Source organism: Hyperoodon ampullatus (assembly GCF_949752795.1).
Source record: "Hyperoodon ampullatus genome assembly, chromosome: 13".
Taxonomy (NCBI): domain Eukaryota; kingdom Metazoa; phylum Chordata; class Mammalia; order Artiodactyla; family Ziphiidae; genus Hyperoodon; species Hyperoodon ampullatus.
Genome location: NC_136926.1, coordinates 85,249,777 through 85,266,109, shown reverse-complemented (window position 1 = coordinate 85,266,109; position 16,333 = coordinate 85,249,777). Strand labels below are relative to the sequence as shown.

The following is a 16,333-nucleotide window of genomic DNA, read 5'->3' as shown; positions in this document are numbered from 1 at the left end:
TTCTAGCTGATGGACAGATGTTTTAATTGTTAAAAACTGTGTTAGGTCTTAAGTAATTCGAAGTGGGAAAGTGCTATATTTCTAAAACAATATGAAATCTAGAGTAGATTTCATTTATTTTTAAAAATGAAAATAAAAAACTTTAAGGCAAAAAACTTCTAGCTAGCAAATACATTTTTTCCTCAACCACCTACTGACTGCATATAGTAAGCTATCAAAAACTACATGAAACTTAACATTATAAAATATATGAAAATATATTTAAGTATCTTTTGGTAATTCAAATCAGGCTGAAAACTCTATTAATTATAGAAAGAAATAGCATTTGGAAAACAAAATAAGAAAATGCTTTGTAGTTTGTTCATAATAAATTTGAATTGAAAATATTCCAACAGTTCTATGCAAAAAAGTATTTGTGGGTATTTTAGTAATATGTTTGTTAGATTAAACAGATGGCAGAATGGAATAAAATGCAATTTCCAGATGCATGGTTTTGTGATTTCAGTGCTGTGGACTCAGCCTTATCAGCTAAATCTCACGTTTAACTTCAGCGAGCACTGCAAAATTTTTTGGAGTAAACTTGAACTAATGATTAACTTTTGAAACATTTAAGGTTAATCAACTTGGGTAAGAGTCCAAAAGGTAGGTGTTCTAATGGCTATGAAATCCTGTATCTTTAGGCAGTCTGCGCCACGCCTTGTTCTTAGTCTGCAAAGACCCCAGCACAGAGTGGGTGGGAGCCAGTGATGGGACCTCTCTCTACCTCATCCTTCTTCAGGGGCCTTTACAACACATTACAGTTGCTGTGTACAGTCCTTAGTCAAGGACTGTAGTGTCCCCACCATTTACTATTTCCTTGCTGATTTTAAGGCTTCAAGGAATTAAAAGTAGCTCCTTTGGTACATGAGATCGGGGATCCCTAAACTTGGTAATTCCAATTGTGTTAATAAAAAATAAATCAGGGACTTTCCTGGTGGCGCAGTGTTTAAGAATACACCTGCCAATGCAGGGGACAAGGGTTTGATCCCTTGTCTGGGAAGATCCCACATGCGGTGGAGCAACTAAGCACACGAGCCACAACTACTGAGCCTGCGCTCTAGAGCCCGCGAGCCACAACTACGGAGCCCGCACGCAACAACTACTTAAGCCTGCTCACCTAGAGCCCATGCTCCGCAATAAGAGAAGCCACCGCAATGAGAAGCTCGCGCACCGCAACAAAAAGTAGCCCCCGCTCACCGCAACTAGAGAAAGCCTGCATGCAGCAACGAAGACCCAACGCAGCCAAATAATAATCAATCAATCAATCAGAAGATATCACCTAAGTTACCTGGTGGATATTTCCTTCTTTCACATCCATGTCCTAAGCTTTAGGAATGATGAGAGATTTCTTACGTTTTGATTTGTCCAAGTTATGTATCTGTAACCAGATGAAGAATCACATTTTGTTATAAATTAACTGTATATACTTGCAGTTGTGTTAGACACTCTGTTTCTTAATGTTTCTAGATGATCTTGGGCAAATCATTTAAATCTTTATTTAGGGGTTTTAAAGGTCTATCACATGGTCAATATCCCCAGATTAAAATTGTTTTTAGGTTTTTTACCTGGTTCTTAGAAGAACTGGATTGTCCATAATGTATAGTATTGGAGTGAGGCTTCTTTGAAGTTTCTGAAGAGTCCTGACATAATCTCCTTTTAGACTTGTGGGCTGTTCTGCTTACTATTAATCCACGGTCACTTACATCAGCTTCTTTAGTTTGATCAACTGATTGTTGCTGCAGCAGTTGGGAATCTTCCGTTTCTGTGTCTGATTCAAAAATGTGTGGTGGTCTTTTCACTTTTAGTGACTCGTGGCCTTTCCCTAAAATTTGTGTTATGTATTTCCTTGTCAAATTTTCTCTTTCATTCACTTGGAAGTCAACAGCACTTTTTATTACACCTAACTTGTTATTTGACATCTGAAATACTGAACTATTAGATAGTTGCTTAATTTCACTTAAACTCATGACTGATAATTTTCCACTAGAAGGGGGATTTTCTGTCATATTTTCAAAGGACTCAGTGTTTTTTTCTTGCAGAGATCTAGGAGTCTTCAACTGAATTCTGCGATTAGATCTTTTTTTAATAGCTGGATCTAAATTCAGTTTATCATCCTGGATCACACTAGTTTTAAGTGAAAGCAACTTGGATTCTGTAACAACATGTTTTCTTTTCAGGTTGTCAGGTTCTAAGATATTTTTGTTCATCTGTAATTGTCGATTTTTGAAAACTGGTATGAATTTAGGGGCAATATTATGTTGGGAGCTAAAATCTGTGTCTTGAACTTGAGTACTTCCTCTGTTGAGCTTTGGTACTTCCAGATGTACTTGTCCTGCCTTGTCAGGCAGGGATTTCTTTCTGCTCTGAACAGATTCTGGCTGGAGGTGCAGAGTTGAGGACACATAGGGCTTTGGCTGGCTGACCGAAAGCTCCACCTTGTGGTCCATGGCTACTGAATGAAGTGGAATACTTTGAGCCTGGACGGGTCTTGTGGAAGGGGCCTGAGCCAGAGAGGACCTGAACTTTTGTTTAGTGGTTAGATTAGGCGCCTTGACTTTGTTTTCCTGAAAGGATAAAGATTAGGAAATTTAGAAAATGTAATAATGTCCTTAATGGAAAAGAGATAAGATATAAGACATCATCAAAATAAGGATAAAAAGTAACACGACAATACATAGAACAGGTAAAGAAAAACAAAAAACAATGAGCCTTAGTGAGCCTTATGATTTGTATCCTTCGTTAGATACCATCCTTTCAAGATAATATTTTAAGATGAAGTTATATTCTAAATTGTATATAAATCAACTATAAAAACTATACCCTTAGCTGCTACCATCGTCCTCCAAACGTGCTTGTTCTGCTGTCTCCCTCAGAATGTCTTTCCCTCTTCTCTCCATTTTTCCCTCTCAACTTCCCAAGGATCTTCTATCAGTTACTATTTATTTGTCACCAAAAAAATAGGACAAGGTAATGCTCTTATCTTTTAGTGTGCATGTTCAGTCTCCCTAAGTAGATACTAGATTCTCTGAGGGCAGGAACTATGAGTTACTTATTCTTACATCCTTCACATTCTTAAATCTTTCACACAGTTACTAACAAAACACTTACTCAGAAATTAAATTAATGGAGGAGGCGGTTGCATCTACACTACGCCTTTCAGAACAAGTAGGATTTTGAGTATAGGGCAGTGACTGTGTCTTAATCATTTTGCAGTCTTATTGCCTACTAGAGTGCCTGGTACCTGGAAGCAATTCAGCAAGTACTCGTCAAACTGACTTGTCAGATACATCAAAGAGAAACAAGTGTTCACAGTCTTCTTAAAAAATTGTTGTAGAAAAATATAAAGCATGAAATATACCATTTAATCTATTGTTAAGCATACAGTTCAGTGGCATTAAGTACATTCCCCACTGTACTTCTGTTGTGTAATCACCACTATTTCCAAAACTTTATCTTTATCCCAAACAGGAACTTCATAGTCTTTAAGCAATAACTCGTTTCCTTCTTCTCACAGCTCTGGTCACCACCATTCTCCTTTCTGTCTCTATGAATTTGCCCACTCTAAGTATTCCATGTAAGTGGAATCACAGTATTTGTCTTTTTGTGTCTGGCTTATTTCATTTAGCTTTTCAAGGTTCATCCATGTTGTAGCACATGTCAGAATTTCATTCATTTTTATGGCTGAATAATATTCCATTGTATGTATATACCACATTTTGTTTATCTATTCATCTGTTGCTGGGAAGGGCTTATAGCCTTTTAAAATACATACCTATTAAGTCTTAGTGTCTGTAAAAGAGAGACATGTGACAATAACCTGAAACACTGAACACAGAGTTCTTTTCTCACCCTCTGACATAAAAAACACATAGATTCACACCTTGAAATAAAATTTAAAAAAACTATCTGGAACAATATTCAAACCAGAACAATTGTTTTTTCTCTCCCTTACTGGAGATTCAGTTGTTGAATATAGTTGGGAGGACAGTAGGACAGAATTTTAAGAGATAAGAGTTGTGAACAGGCAGAGGAAAAGTGAGTGAGTGATCCAGTTACTTATTAGGCAAATCATACCAAAACTTAGTGGCTTTAAACAAAAATAATTATGTTTTATCTTTAATGATTCTGGGATTTTAAAAAAAAATTTTATTGATTTTTTGATTCTGGGATTTGACATGGTTTAGCTAAGAGTCTCTCAGGCAGTTGTGGTTAGATGACTCTGGGGCTGGAATCACTTCCTCACTCACATGTGTGATGATCGACACTGGTTGTCATTTGGAGTACCTACAGGTAGCCCCTTCATGTAGACTGGGATCCCTCACACGTGGCATAGCAAGTGTCCCAAGAGACAGGCAGAAACTGTTTTTCTTTTAATGACCTAGTCTTGGAAGTCATGTAGCATCACTTCTATCACAGGCCTGCCCAGACCCAAAGGAAGGGAACATAGACCCCATACTACAATAGGAGAGTTGTCACTGGTCAGAAGGGCATGTGGCTGGGTGACCTTGTAGCCACCTTGAAAAATGGAGTAGAATGTCAGAGAGCAGTTGGTCTCTTCCCAACTTCAAGCCTCTGACATCATAGTACAGGTGACCTACAAAAGGGCTGGTGCACTTGGCAATGGAGATGCATACAGGCCCGACCCAGGATTCAGAGAGCTGAAGGAGGAGATGTGGTCTGGGCAGATGGAGCTATGGCCCACCTTCTGCTCCACATCAACAAGCTGCCACAGCTTATCCCGATGAGGCTGAGTTGCAATCCTGGCCTCACACAGACTTGCTCTGTGTGAACGTAGCTCTTGCTTCGCCTCCACCTTCCCAATCACGTGCCACCCTAAGCCAGAACGATGTAGGAAGGAATTCAAGGACACATACCTACAGCGTACTCAAGTTGACATAACACAAAGTCACCACAGAGAACAATGCTCCTTCTCCCACCATGGCTATTCGTGGGAGAAGTGGGAAGTCCCCAGTAAAGTCCTGGGTAAGGTTTGGGTGATGCTCAAAGTAGGTGACTGGATTCACTTTTGTCTGTAGATTTCTCAAGCTGGAGTCTTATCCATGTCAGGAAGGCAAGAAGACACCCCTCTTTACTTCCTCATAATTTGCAGAGGGCACAGAAGAGGACCTAGCCAGCTTTCATGACGCTGAGTGAAGTGATGCAGAAGCTAACTGAGGAATGGTTTATAATGCCAGGAGATTGCTAGGCTGAGTGAAAAAGCACACACATCAAGGAGTTTGTACTGTTTGATAGGGCTGCTATAACAAAGCCACCACAAACTGGGTGGCTTAAACAACAGAAATGTATTGCCTCAAAGTTCTGGAGGTGAGAAGTCCAAAATAAAGGTGCTGGCAGAATTGGGGCCATGAGAAAAGGATGTGTTCTAGGCCTCTTCCCTCGACCTGGAGATGGCCATTTCATATTCACATGGCATTCTCCCTGCAAATGAGTCTGTGTCCAAATTTCCCTTTTATATAAGAACACCAGTCACATTGGATTAGGGGCCCACATATGCCAGTATATAATCATTTCTGTAACAGCCCTATTTCAAACAAGGCCACATCCTGAGGTCCTGCTGGTTAGGACTTCATCATGTCAATTTTTTTTGGGGGGGGGGAGGGGTGCACAATTCTACCCATAACAGGGTTTGACATGTAGCTCTAGAGAAATTCAAGAGCGGGTACAGCTGTTCTTCTGAAGACCATCTGTACAAAGGAGCTAGAAGAACACCTTGTACACCATCTTTGTCAAGATACCACATGAGACCAGAAACATCAGACTACTGCAAGTCAAGAAGTTAATGCCTGCCCTCTCCCCTCCACTACTCAGCTGTGACTGTGTGATGGATGTGACGGATACGGTGGACTGATGTTCAATACCCATTCCACCCTCCTTCTAGAGCCTGGAAATCTAAAATGAACATTTTCTCCTTTGCAGCTAGGGTTCAGGATGTGATTTAGGATCAACCAGTCAGATGCACTCATACAATATTTGGAAGAAAGAAGTGAGGTAAAGCCATACTTTTGTAGTTTCTGCTGAAAAGTTTACTTATGAATGCCTTTGGTTTTTCAGTTGCAGAGTTAGCAGAAGCCCAAGTGTCCACTCACCAGCTTTGCAGGTGTCTGGAAACAGAGCTTAGGGCATTCATTCTCCTGATGTGGACCATTTGAGGCAAACACACCAAATGCCCTCACCCTATATAGGCTTTCCCCTGTACGTAGATGCTATCACGGGGAGAATGATTCTTAAATTTGAATGAAATTCTACCTCAAAAAGATGTTTTGTCATAAGCGGCTGAATCATCTTAAAATGTCTAGATTGAATTTTTTCCACTTGATGAAAAAACAGGTCAAGAACTAAGTTGAAATCAATTATAGAAAATCAAAGAACATTTTTTAGACCCTTGGTTTTCATAAACCGTAGTAACTGTTAAACAATATACCTACTACTTGAGATACCAAAAGAAGAACTCATTCTACACAGATTCATGTAAGAATAGATTACCTGTATTTTGATATAAAACTTATCTAGAATATGTATCTGAAACGTTTATATTCACACCCAGTTTCATCTTCATCTGTCTCTCAGGAATATATATCTGGTGGAAATAATTTCCAGGAGCTTGTTTTGCTCCCTAGCCTGTCAATGTATTATTTACTCCTTCTTTCAATTTCTAAAATATAGTAAACAGCCCAAAGGGGGAAACCTCTTCTAGGTTTACGTTCAAAAATTTAAAAAAGACTACAAAAAGGGCCAATGTAAACAGCAGATGAAATCATAAGTAATTCACAGAACTTAAAATACTTAAATTGTCAACAAACCAAAGTTTTGTGAAGTCATAACCTAACAAAAAAACATATGCTTTACCACATGATTACCATTATTCTGCCAGGGGTCAGTGTGGCTTAGTTGACTTTTAACTTCTAGAACTTTACATACAATTTATATAACTTTGTACATTAACATAAAATTATAGGGAAACCAAAAGCTTTAACTTATATTTAGATATGAATGGACATCTAATGGAGGCCTAGAATTAAGGAAATTGTTAAAGGAAGCTTGAGGACTGATCAAAATGATGGATCAAATGTGTTTTTTTCTATTAAAATTTGGTTCTGTGTCTTGCACCACCTGAGTGTTTCTTGATTAAAGTCCAACCAGGATTCAGTTAAGCTTAGGATTTAAGTACAGGTTTGTAGGAAATATGGGGCTTGGAAGAATGTGTTAAGTTTAAAAGACATGACACAACAAGGAAGCCATCATTCAAATGCAAAATACGGGACATTTTCCAGGTAAATGATCCAGTTTTCCCAGCAAATAACTGGCATAAATAAAAGGGAGGGGAGTTTGGAATGTTATTCAATAAAAGAGATCTAGGGCTTCCCTGGTGGCGCAGTGGTTGAGAGTCCGCCTGCCGATGCAGGGGACACGGGTTCGTGCCCCGTTCTGGGAAGATCCCACATGCCGCGGAGCGGCTGGGCCCGTGAGCCATGGCCGCTGAGCCTGCGCATCCAGAGCCTGGGCTCCGCAACGGGAGAGGCCACAAAAGTGAGAAGCCCGCGTATCGCAAAAAAAAAAAAAAAAAAAAAAAAAAAAAAAAAAAGAGATCTAAGAGATAGAACAACCAAATTATGTGGACCTTGCTTGGATTCTGACTTAAACGAAACCTCTAAAATAAATCTTTGAGATAAATAGGGAATTGCAGTATGAACTGGTATTAGGTGATATTAATGAATTATTGTTACATAATATTTTTAAAAAGCTCTTATCAGAAAAAGACACATACTAAAGTCTTTACAGATTAAAATAACAGCGTATCTTGGATTTGTTTTAAAATACTACAGTTTACCCCCACCCCAAAAATCCGTCAAGGAGGAGCCAGATGATAGGCATACAAGAGTTCGTTATACTATAGTAATTTCTTTTATGTATCTTGGAGAATTCCAGTAAGTTAAAAAAAAAAAAGCTAGTTTGGCTAAGCACTCCTACTAATTTACTTTTTTAAGTCAGCTGAGTTTTATCAAGTAGTTTGATCAATTTGTTTTTCATTTTTTAAATTTATTCTTTTTAGTACTTCATGAATCTTAGAGCTAAAAAGGTTGTAGCAATAATAGGAACTAACATTTACTGAGAGCTCAAGTACAAGGAACTGTTCCAAATAGGATTATCTAATCCAAAAACAAAACACAAAAAACCCTATGAAGTACTGGGAAGGAAATGGTGATGTGCTGCTCAGATCCCCTTCAAGAAAGGGCTGCTCCCCCGCTGCCGGGGTACTGTCAGCAAACCACCTTTGGCAGTCAGCCCCTGCAGAGACTGCCTCAGTTATGGAGACCCATCTCACCCTATAACCTGCCTGTCTCCCGGTGGCCCAAATCCAACGACAGATGGAAGAGGTATAAAGGCCTGGCTATTTTGGCCAATGCAGAACCACTGTGATGGGCCGTTTTAGCCACTGTGCTCCTCAGAAGGTTGGCCATGGCTATCTGGCACCTGCTTTGCTTTTGACTTCTCCCTTTACCCATTCTTCTTCCTTCCCTGCTGTCTGTAGGTGTTGATTCCAAGGGCACTTCTCAGTAAGCATCACACGCACTGGACTCCACTTCAGAGTAGGCCTCCTAGAGAGCCCAATTTGTGACAAGTGCTATTACTACCACTACTACTATGCCCCATTTTACAACTGGAGAAACTGAGGCACAGGGAGATTAAATAACTTGCCCAAGATTATACAAGTAGTAAGGAGTTGAAACCTAGGCAGCCTGTCTCTAGAGCCTGGCTCTTAACCACAAATCTAAACTTTTTCCAATTTTAGAACTAAGAATCCATTCTTTGGGTTTCAGTTTTAATTTTGCAATGTATTTAACTGTGTGGCTTTGGTTAAATTACTTGAATGCTGTGAGCTTCAAGTTTCTTCTTCTGCAAAACTGAGAAAACAATTTTTTACCCCAAGAGTCTATTTTGATGATTAAGTGAGAAGGCACAAAGAAGGCACTCAATAAAACTGAGGAGAAATTCTTATTGTCAATGTACCAATTGTCAGAAGCAATATAAAGAACAGAATTTCCAAATAAGTGTTATTTTTCATTTAAGAAGCAAATTTTTGCAAATATATTGTCTGGACTCACCACTTACAAAACACATGTAGGCTGGAAATATAAGGTATTCAAAAAATATATTCAATAAAAATGCATGATGTAATGACATATCTTCTAAATTCCTCAGATTTGGACTTGGCCAACAACTAAACTTTTTAAAATGTTATGTCAGGGCAAAATTTTAAGATTCATAAAGATCATAAAGATGTCAATTGGTATTTGTCCATGCACACTCCCTTCTAAGGAAATGGCCTTGCCTTATAGCACCTGATATCTTGGCTATTACGTTTTTATAGCATTTATATGAGGTGTTAGCCCCTAACCCAAGGATACCAGATCCACAGGCTGGCTAGTGACAGATGGTGTGACCTGGCTAGAAAAGATAAAAGGGGTCTATCAAATACTGGCTCTGGTGAATTTTACTTGAGGATTATAAAGAGAATGAAACAAGTAGTATGGCGGCAAAAGCTGAAAAAATGCCATGAGGCATAGTGTTTGAGCCATAGCAAGTCAACACCACATGAAAGCCTAAATCGCTAGTATTATAAGTCAAGAAAGGAGACTCAGGAGACACAGAAATATTCAAATAATTCATATTACATTTCGAACTGTTCAAATTATTCAAACCTCCGTCTTTCCTTTTGATGAAAACACACATATTTGTCATTTAAAAGAAAGATCATTTTTGAAAAATTTAAATTCCACTTGTTCTTCAAAAACTTCCCTTTTGTTTCCTTTTGACAAAGAAATCTTATTCTATTGAGTGTGAAGATAGGCCATCATATTTTCTTCATCAATATTGCTTAATTGCTACTTATTCTTTTTTTTCATAAATAAGATTTCACTTAGCATATCATCTTACAATGAAAATGCTACCAAGTTAATTCAATTTCTATAAACGGAATTATTCAAAGGCTTTTTCAATCAATCAGACTCAAATGAAGTGGCAGAATTTCAAAGAAAACTTGGATTTGTATGAGGCAAATGTTTCCAAACTATCCTATACGATCATTTATTCATTTATTCTTTGAAAAAATATTTAATGAACACCTATTAAGTACCAGGAACTTGGAATAAGAAGATGAATATGCTCTTTGCCCTCTAGGAACTCATGTTAAATTAGAAGAAATAGAACAGTAAACAACTACTACCATAATACCAAGTTAAATACAATAATAATAATAATGACAATAACAAATGGTTAAGTACAACAATGACAAATAGTATTAGGGAAACACTGAACTGAGAGAAAAGACTTATAGCACAGTGGGTAGGTAGTCCATCACTGAAGACAAAAGGTGCACAGCATGTCTTAGAGAACTTGGTAGGATATGGAATCTCTTACCTGCAGATACAGCTTAGTTAGTTCTTGTGTGTAGTAGCACGGTTTAGTTGTCATCTTTATGGGAAATCCACATACATGGGGCAGTTTAGATTTTAAATCTGAAAGAAAACTTTTCAACACACTTTCCATATCTACCCTTGGAAAGAACTGTATGGGCTGACTTCTGATGCAACTGAGAGGGTATCTGAACATTGTTAAAGAACAGTGGGACATTTTCTGTAGATAGAAGACAGCATTTTTTAATGGAAGTAAAACGGTCTTAAAATAGTAACTGCTAAAAAGGCACATAACTAAATCCTAACTATTTTATATATTGCTTATTCCATGTTATCCAAAGCTATAGAGAACATTTACTCACAGGAATCTTAACTGCTTAAACTTTAACACTCACAATAAAGATGACTCACAGTACCCTTACTATATGGCTTTCTACACAGACTGGCAAACTAAGATTTATAAAAAAATGATTTATAAAAAAGATACTATGACCTTTATAGATTATAAAAATAAGTGTTTATAGTAAACAATAAACAGGCTGCATCTCCAAGAGCAGTAAAAATTCAGTACAGAGAAACAACATGTATAGATTGTATTCAAACTCTGAAAGCAGCTCTTTGAGAAAAGCAGTTACTTTTTCTGATGAAAAATATTCGGAAGACTTGGAATAATGTCTTAGCACCTAATGAAGGGGAAAAATTGATACCTGTCAACCTCAGCTGTATATTATGATTTGGGTTAGGAAATGCAGAATACAGAAAGAGAACATTAGGCTCCTCCCTCTTCCATTTGGAAACTCCCCCTGGTCAGAATATAAAGAGACAGAAATGGTGAAATAAGTACTAATTAAGATAGAAGAGTTTCACCTGAGCGCTGTGTGCTTTTTGTATGTTGATTTTTAAAAATAACATTAAGAAAAATATTTTCTTGAATCAAAGGGGTGCATTAAGTGCAACTCAAATCCCCTAAACTTTGACAGTAAAATTAAATACCTTAAAAAGAAAATTTCATTAAATGACTAATTCTTTTAATTCTACCCTTTCAGTAATATCCAGCATGCCACAGGAGGGAGCCCTTGGCTAAGGAGAAGCCTGCAATTATTTTCTTACTTTCTACTAGGAATCATGTAAACATCTTTCCTATCTACTCTAAAGTTTCTTCTGCTGTCTAAATTGTTGCAGTAGTGTTTAAGGGGAAAAAATATTTTTATTAAGCTCATCCTCAAATAAAAATAGCAAAATTCTAAGGAAAACGAAAAACACTTATTCAGATAAAAAGAAGTAGAGGGAAAGTAGCTTCATTTGAACTTAGAGAAGGTTGAAAATGATGACATCAGGGCAGGAGTAAGCCTGGATCATAAGGTGGGCAGAGAGCATATATAAAGGATACGTGAAGATCCTTCTTCCTATCATTTTGAAGTAGATGCTGCAGTATATTTTAGTTCCACAATTTTCTGGAAGCTTATAGCTATACTAAAAATTAAGAACAAAGGTGAAATTCTCCTGAGAAAGCTAAACTTAAGGTTAAATTACAAGAAGTAAAATCAAATAGCTACTAATGTAATATATGTTTCTATTCCTTACCAGGTCATCCCAGTGCATCTGGAAATCTTCATATGAGTGAAAAGGACAGTCAGGGGGTATGGTGTGAAGAATACTTATTATTTGTCCCATTTTCATACTATAAAAGATAGAGGTGGTGAAGTATTATGAGCCAATGCTTGGATACAGTTTAACTATGTGATCTGGAAAGCATTCAAAAATTTTAGCAACTATCAACACATAAGTAATAAGCTACTCTCATTTGTTCCCACTTCTCTTTTTTTTTTTTTTTTGAGGTATGTGGGCCTCTCACTGTTGTGGCCTCTCCCGTTGCGGAGCACAGGCTCCGGACGCGCAGGCTCAGCGGCCATGGCTCACGGGCCCAGCCGCTCCGCGGCATGTGGGATCTTCCCAGACCGGGGCACGAACCCGTGTCCCCTGCATCGGCAGGCGGACTCTCAACCACTGCGCCACCAGGGAAGCCCTGCTCCCACTTCTAAATTAACATTGTACTAAATTCTTAACAACTAGAATTGTTAGAAAAAACTAAGTTGAACTGATGCAAACAATAAGCCAGTTATAAACACAAACTAATGAATACAGTGTTGCCACACAGAGGTATGCCTGGTAATTGTTACACTTTAGGGAAAAGTCTGTTAAGAGCTGAATGAATCAGAGTCAAATCTTGTTCCCTACGTACCTCTTCTTGGCTTCAATGACCAAGGCATTGTGTGTATGCTGCTTGAAAGTTCTTTTGCCTAAGCAGGTTAAAATTTCATGCCAATAGTCATATTTATGTTAATAATAAGTCATTTTTTCCCCTGAAGACAGTACAAACTTAAAACAGCTCATATCAAATGATAATGAATCATTAATTATATGTACAAGTTTATAATATTCTATTGATATTATAATAGTTGTAATTTTGTAATGAGATACCTAGAAATTTTACTGTTTTAATACTAGGTCTAATAAAAATGTAAATGTATATCAGAGGCCTTTAGAGTCATGCACTTTAAGATTCTCTCTCTAAAGTGTACTGTGTTTATGTGGTCTGTTTAGCAGAGTTTACCAAATAGAGTAGCATTTTTGGCTTATCAGTATAGTCCCAGGTACTAATGTATACACAGTAAAATGATGCTCTCCCTTCATGGCAGTTTGAGGTTTTTCAAGCTGTTTGATGACCCAGAATGGGGAGCTGTTTGAGTTCTTGTTTCTACTTGTTATTGTCAGATTCTAGGCTATATATACATTCCCACTTTTAATCATGTACTTGCCTATAGTATCTCCTCCAGGTAAAAAAAAATTTGTTAAACTCTTACGTAAATTAAAAAAAAAAAGTAGATAGATATTTTTATTTTTTTGGCCACATCCAGTGGCATGTGGCATCTTAGTTCCCCAACCAGGGATCGAACCCGTGCCCCCTGCAGTGGAAGCGCAGAGTCCTAACCACTGGACCACCAGGGAATTCCCAATAGATAGATCTTTTTAAGCAGTTTAATTGAGATGTAACTCACATACCATACAATTAATTCACCCATTTAAAGTATACAATTTAGTGGTTTTTAGTATATTTGCAGATATGTGCAACCATCACCACAGTCAATTTTATTTTTGTTTATTTTAAACTTTTTTGGCCATGCCACGTGGCTTGCAGAATCTCAGTTCCCCCAACAGGGATTGAATCTGGGCTGAAGCAGTGAAAGCCTGGAATCCTAACCACTAGGCCACAAGGGAACTCCCACCACAGTCAATTTTAGAACATTTCATAATCTCAAAAAAACAAAAAATGAGTTGAAATAAGGTAGTTTTTTGGTTACAGTTTTATTGAGGTATGATTGACTCTCAATAAACTACATATATTTAAACTGTACGACTTGGTACATTTTGACCTATGTATGTACCATGAAACCATCACCACAATCAAAATAGTAGACATACTCATCACTCTTCAAACTGTCCTTGTAATCCCTCCCTCTAATTCTTCCTTAGTTGGCATTTTCTAGATTTTTATATAAATGGAATAATATAATATGTACTATTTTTTGGTCTGCATTCTTCAGTCATGTTGTTGTGGTATCAATATTTCATTCCTTTTTATTGCCAAATAATATTCCATTGTGTGGATATACCACAGTTTGTTTACCTATTCACTTTTTAATGGGCATTTGGTTGTTTCCAGTTTTTGGCTATTACAAATAAAGCTGCTGTGAACATTTGTGTCTTTTTTTTTTAGATAAATTTTAATTTAATTTTAATTAATTTTTTTATATAGCAGGTTCTTATTAGTCATCAATTTTATACACATCAGTGTATACATGTCAATCTTTGTATGGACATATGCTTTCCTTTCTCTTGGGTAAACCCCTAGGAGTAGAATGGCTGAACTGCATGGTAGGTATATGTTTAACTTTTAAAGAGACTGCCAAACTGTTTTCCAAAGTGGTTGTACCATTTTACATTCTTCCCAATCATATATAAGTTTTCCAGTTCCTCCACATTCTCATCAATATTATATCAGGCTTTTTAGTTTTGGCTATACTAGTAGGTGTGTAGCAGTATCTTATTGTGGTTTTGATTTGCATTTTCCTAATGACTGCTAATGATGTTGAGCATCTTTTAATGTGCTTATTTGCCACCCATATATCTTTTTTGTGAATTACTTGTTTAAATCTTTAATTATTTTTTAATTGAATTGTATATTGTTGAATTGTAAGAGTACTTTATATATTCAATATATTATGTATTCTCAGTAAAGGTGCTTTGTTGGATATATGTTCAGCAAAAAAAAAAAAGTAAATGTATAACAAAATTATTTTAGTAATTTGATGGCTTCTGTATGACAATATTGTTTCAACACCTTTTTAAAGTGATAATTCAGTTTCAAAAATTCACAAAAATGGTTTATACTTTTGCACATATCAATGTTGAAGCAAAATAAGAGACAACTACTATCTTGAACCCACCCTAGATATTACAAATTGAAATCTTACCTTGGCAAAACATAGCACCAGTTGCTCAAAATCGAATGTCCCGCAATAACATCATTCTTGTTAGCTTCAAAATCCTTTACAATACTTTGAGAAATATCAAATTCTCTTAGCTTTTAATAGAAATAAGATTTTAATGCATAAGTCCTCAAAAGAATTTGGCAAACAAAAGGAAACATTAAACAACACAGATTTATTACACAGTCAGTTATGCATTATATAGTTTCAAAGGCTATTACACTGAATCATACATAACCACTTTACATAATGTAATCAGTGTTTCCACTCACCCTGTTTCTCCTCTATACAGTATATCAAATATTTCATGCTTTCCCTCTTATCTTCCAAACCCAAACTCGTGTTTTGTACTTATTTGAACTGGTTTTCAGTTTCTTTAATTATGTTAATTTATAAGAAGTTGAATCTCTGTCCAAAGGAAGGTATTTACATTTTGTCAGAATAGCATCTTAACTAAAGTAAAAAAAATTTTTTTTAACTGGAGGATGTGTTAGGGAGTTACACCTCTATCTGGTCTTTTGGAGGGGAGAGAACAGAGCCAATACACTCACTCTCCTTTTGTATCCCTTTTCCATGTCTTGGAATGCTTTTTTCTCTGGTCCTCAGGTGCCCTGTCTGTAGGGTATTTAAGCCTGTAGGCAGCCAACAACTTGCCACTTACAGTTTTCTCACCTTAGGAAGTGTGGGGCATTTTCTTACAGTGAGACAGAGATTAGACAGACCTCAAGTGAGGTGGAAAATAAAGTATTAATGGGTGAGAGAACACTGTATTAAGATTAGAGAGAACGGTTCACAATCATTTGCCCTTATCATCCATCTTTTGGGAAACAACATTCTAACTTTACTGCCTACTGCTTTTCAATGAACTCCAGCTAACCTGGCCCATTTCTTATTGCCTGGACAATTCATAAGCATTTTAACAATGCACTGGCTTAAAGCATTGCCCCACTCTGATTTATCTGAGTTCTACCAATACAAACCTTACAGGCCTAAATCTAGACCCTTCTCCTCCACATTCAGTGACTTATCCTTCTCTGAATTTCCATTGCATTTATTAGATTAATGGAAATGGGGAGCAGGGCAGAGCAAACAACCATGGATGTAGGAAGAGGAAGATGATAGGCACTGGTCATGTTGAAAGGACAGCAAGAGTGAAGAGATACCTATTGTGCTGTACACTGGAAATAAATCTGGTGCTGTGATAGTCTGTGCTTAAGAGATTAGTTGCCTGAGCTGTGGGTTAAGAAAAAGATGGTCAGTGCAGGAATGGCTACGACTGTTAGAAAAGACTGGCTGCAGGTGGATGAA

General features: G+C 37.1%; 1 protein-coding gene across 1 annotated transcript in view; it reads right to left on the bottom strand.

Moving 5' to 3' along the window:
* Window positions 1-1,360: 1,360 nt before the first annotated feature.
* Window positions 1,361-16,333, bottom strand: part of LOC307061934 (uncharacterized protein C18orf63) — a gene marked incomplete at its 3' end in the record, with an annotated part of 29,964 nt that continues 14,991 nt past the window's right edge. The window contains exons 7-12 of the mRNA XM_079717307.1: window positions 15,011-15,120; window positions 12,060-12,156; window positions 11,866-11,948; window positions 10,480-10,663; window positions 1,605-2,603; window positions 1,361-1,417 (exon numbers count right to left, since the gene is read on the bottom strand). Of these exons, the coding sequence (XP_079573433.1) occupies window positions 1,361-1,417; window positions 1,605-2,603; window positions 10,480-10,663; window positions 11,866-11,948; window positions 12,060-12,156; window positions 15,011-15,120 (1,530 nt within the window). The remainder of the gene's footprint in view (window positions 1,418-1,604; window positions 2,604-10,479; window positions 10,664-11,865; window positions 11,949-12,059; window positions 12,157-15,010; window positions 15,121-16,333) is intronic.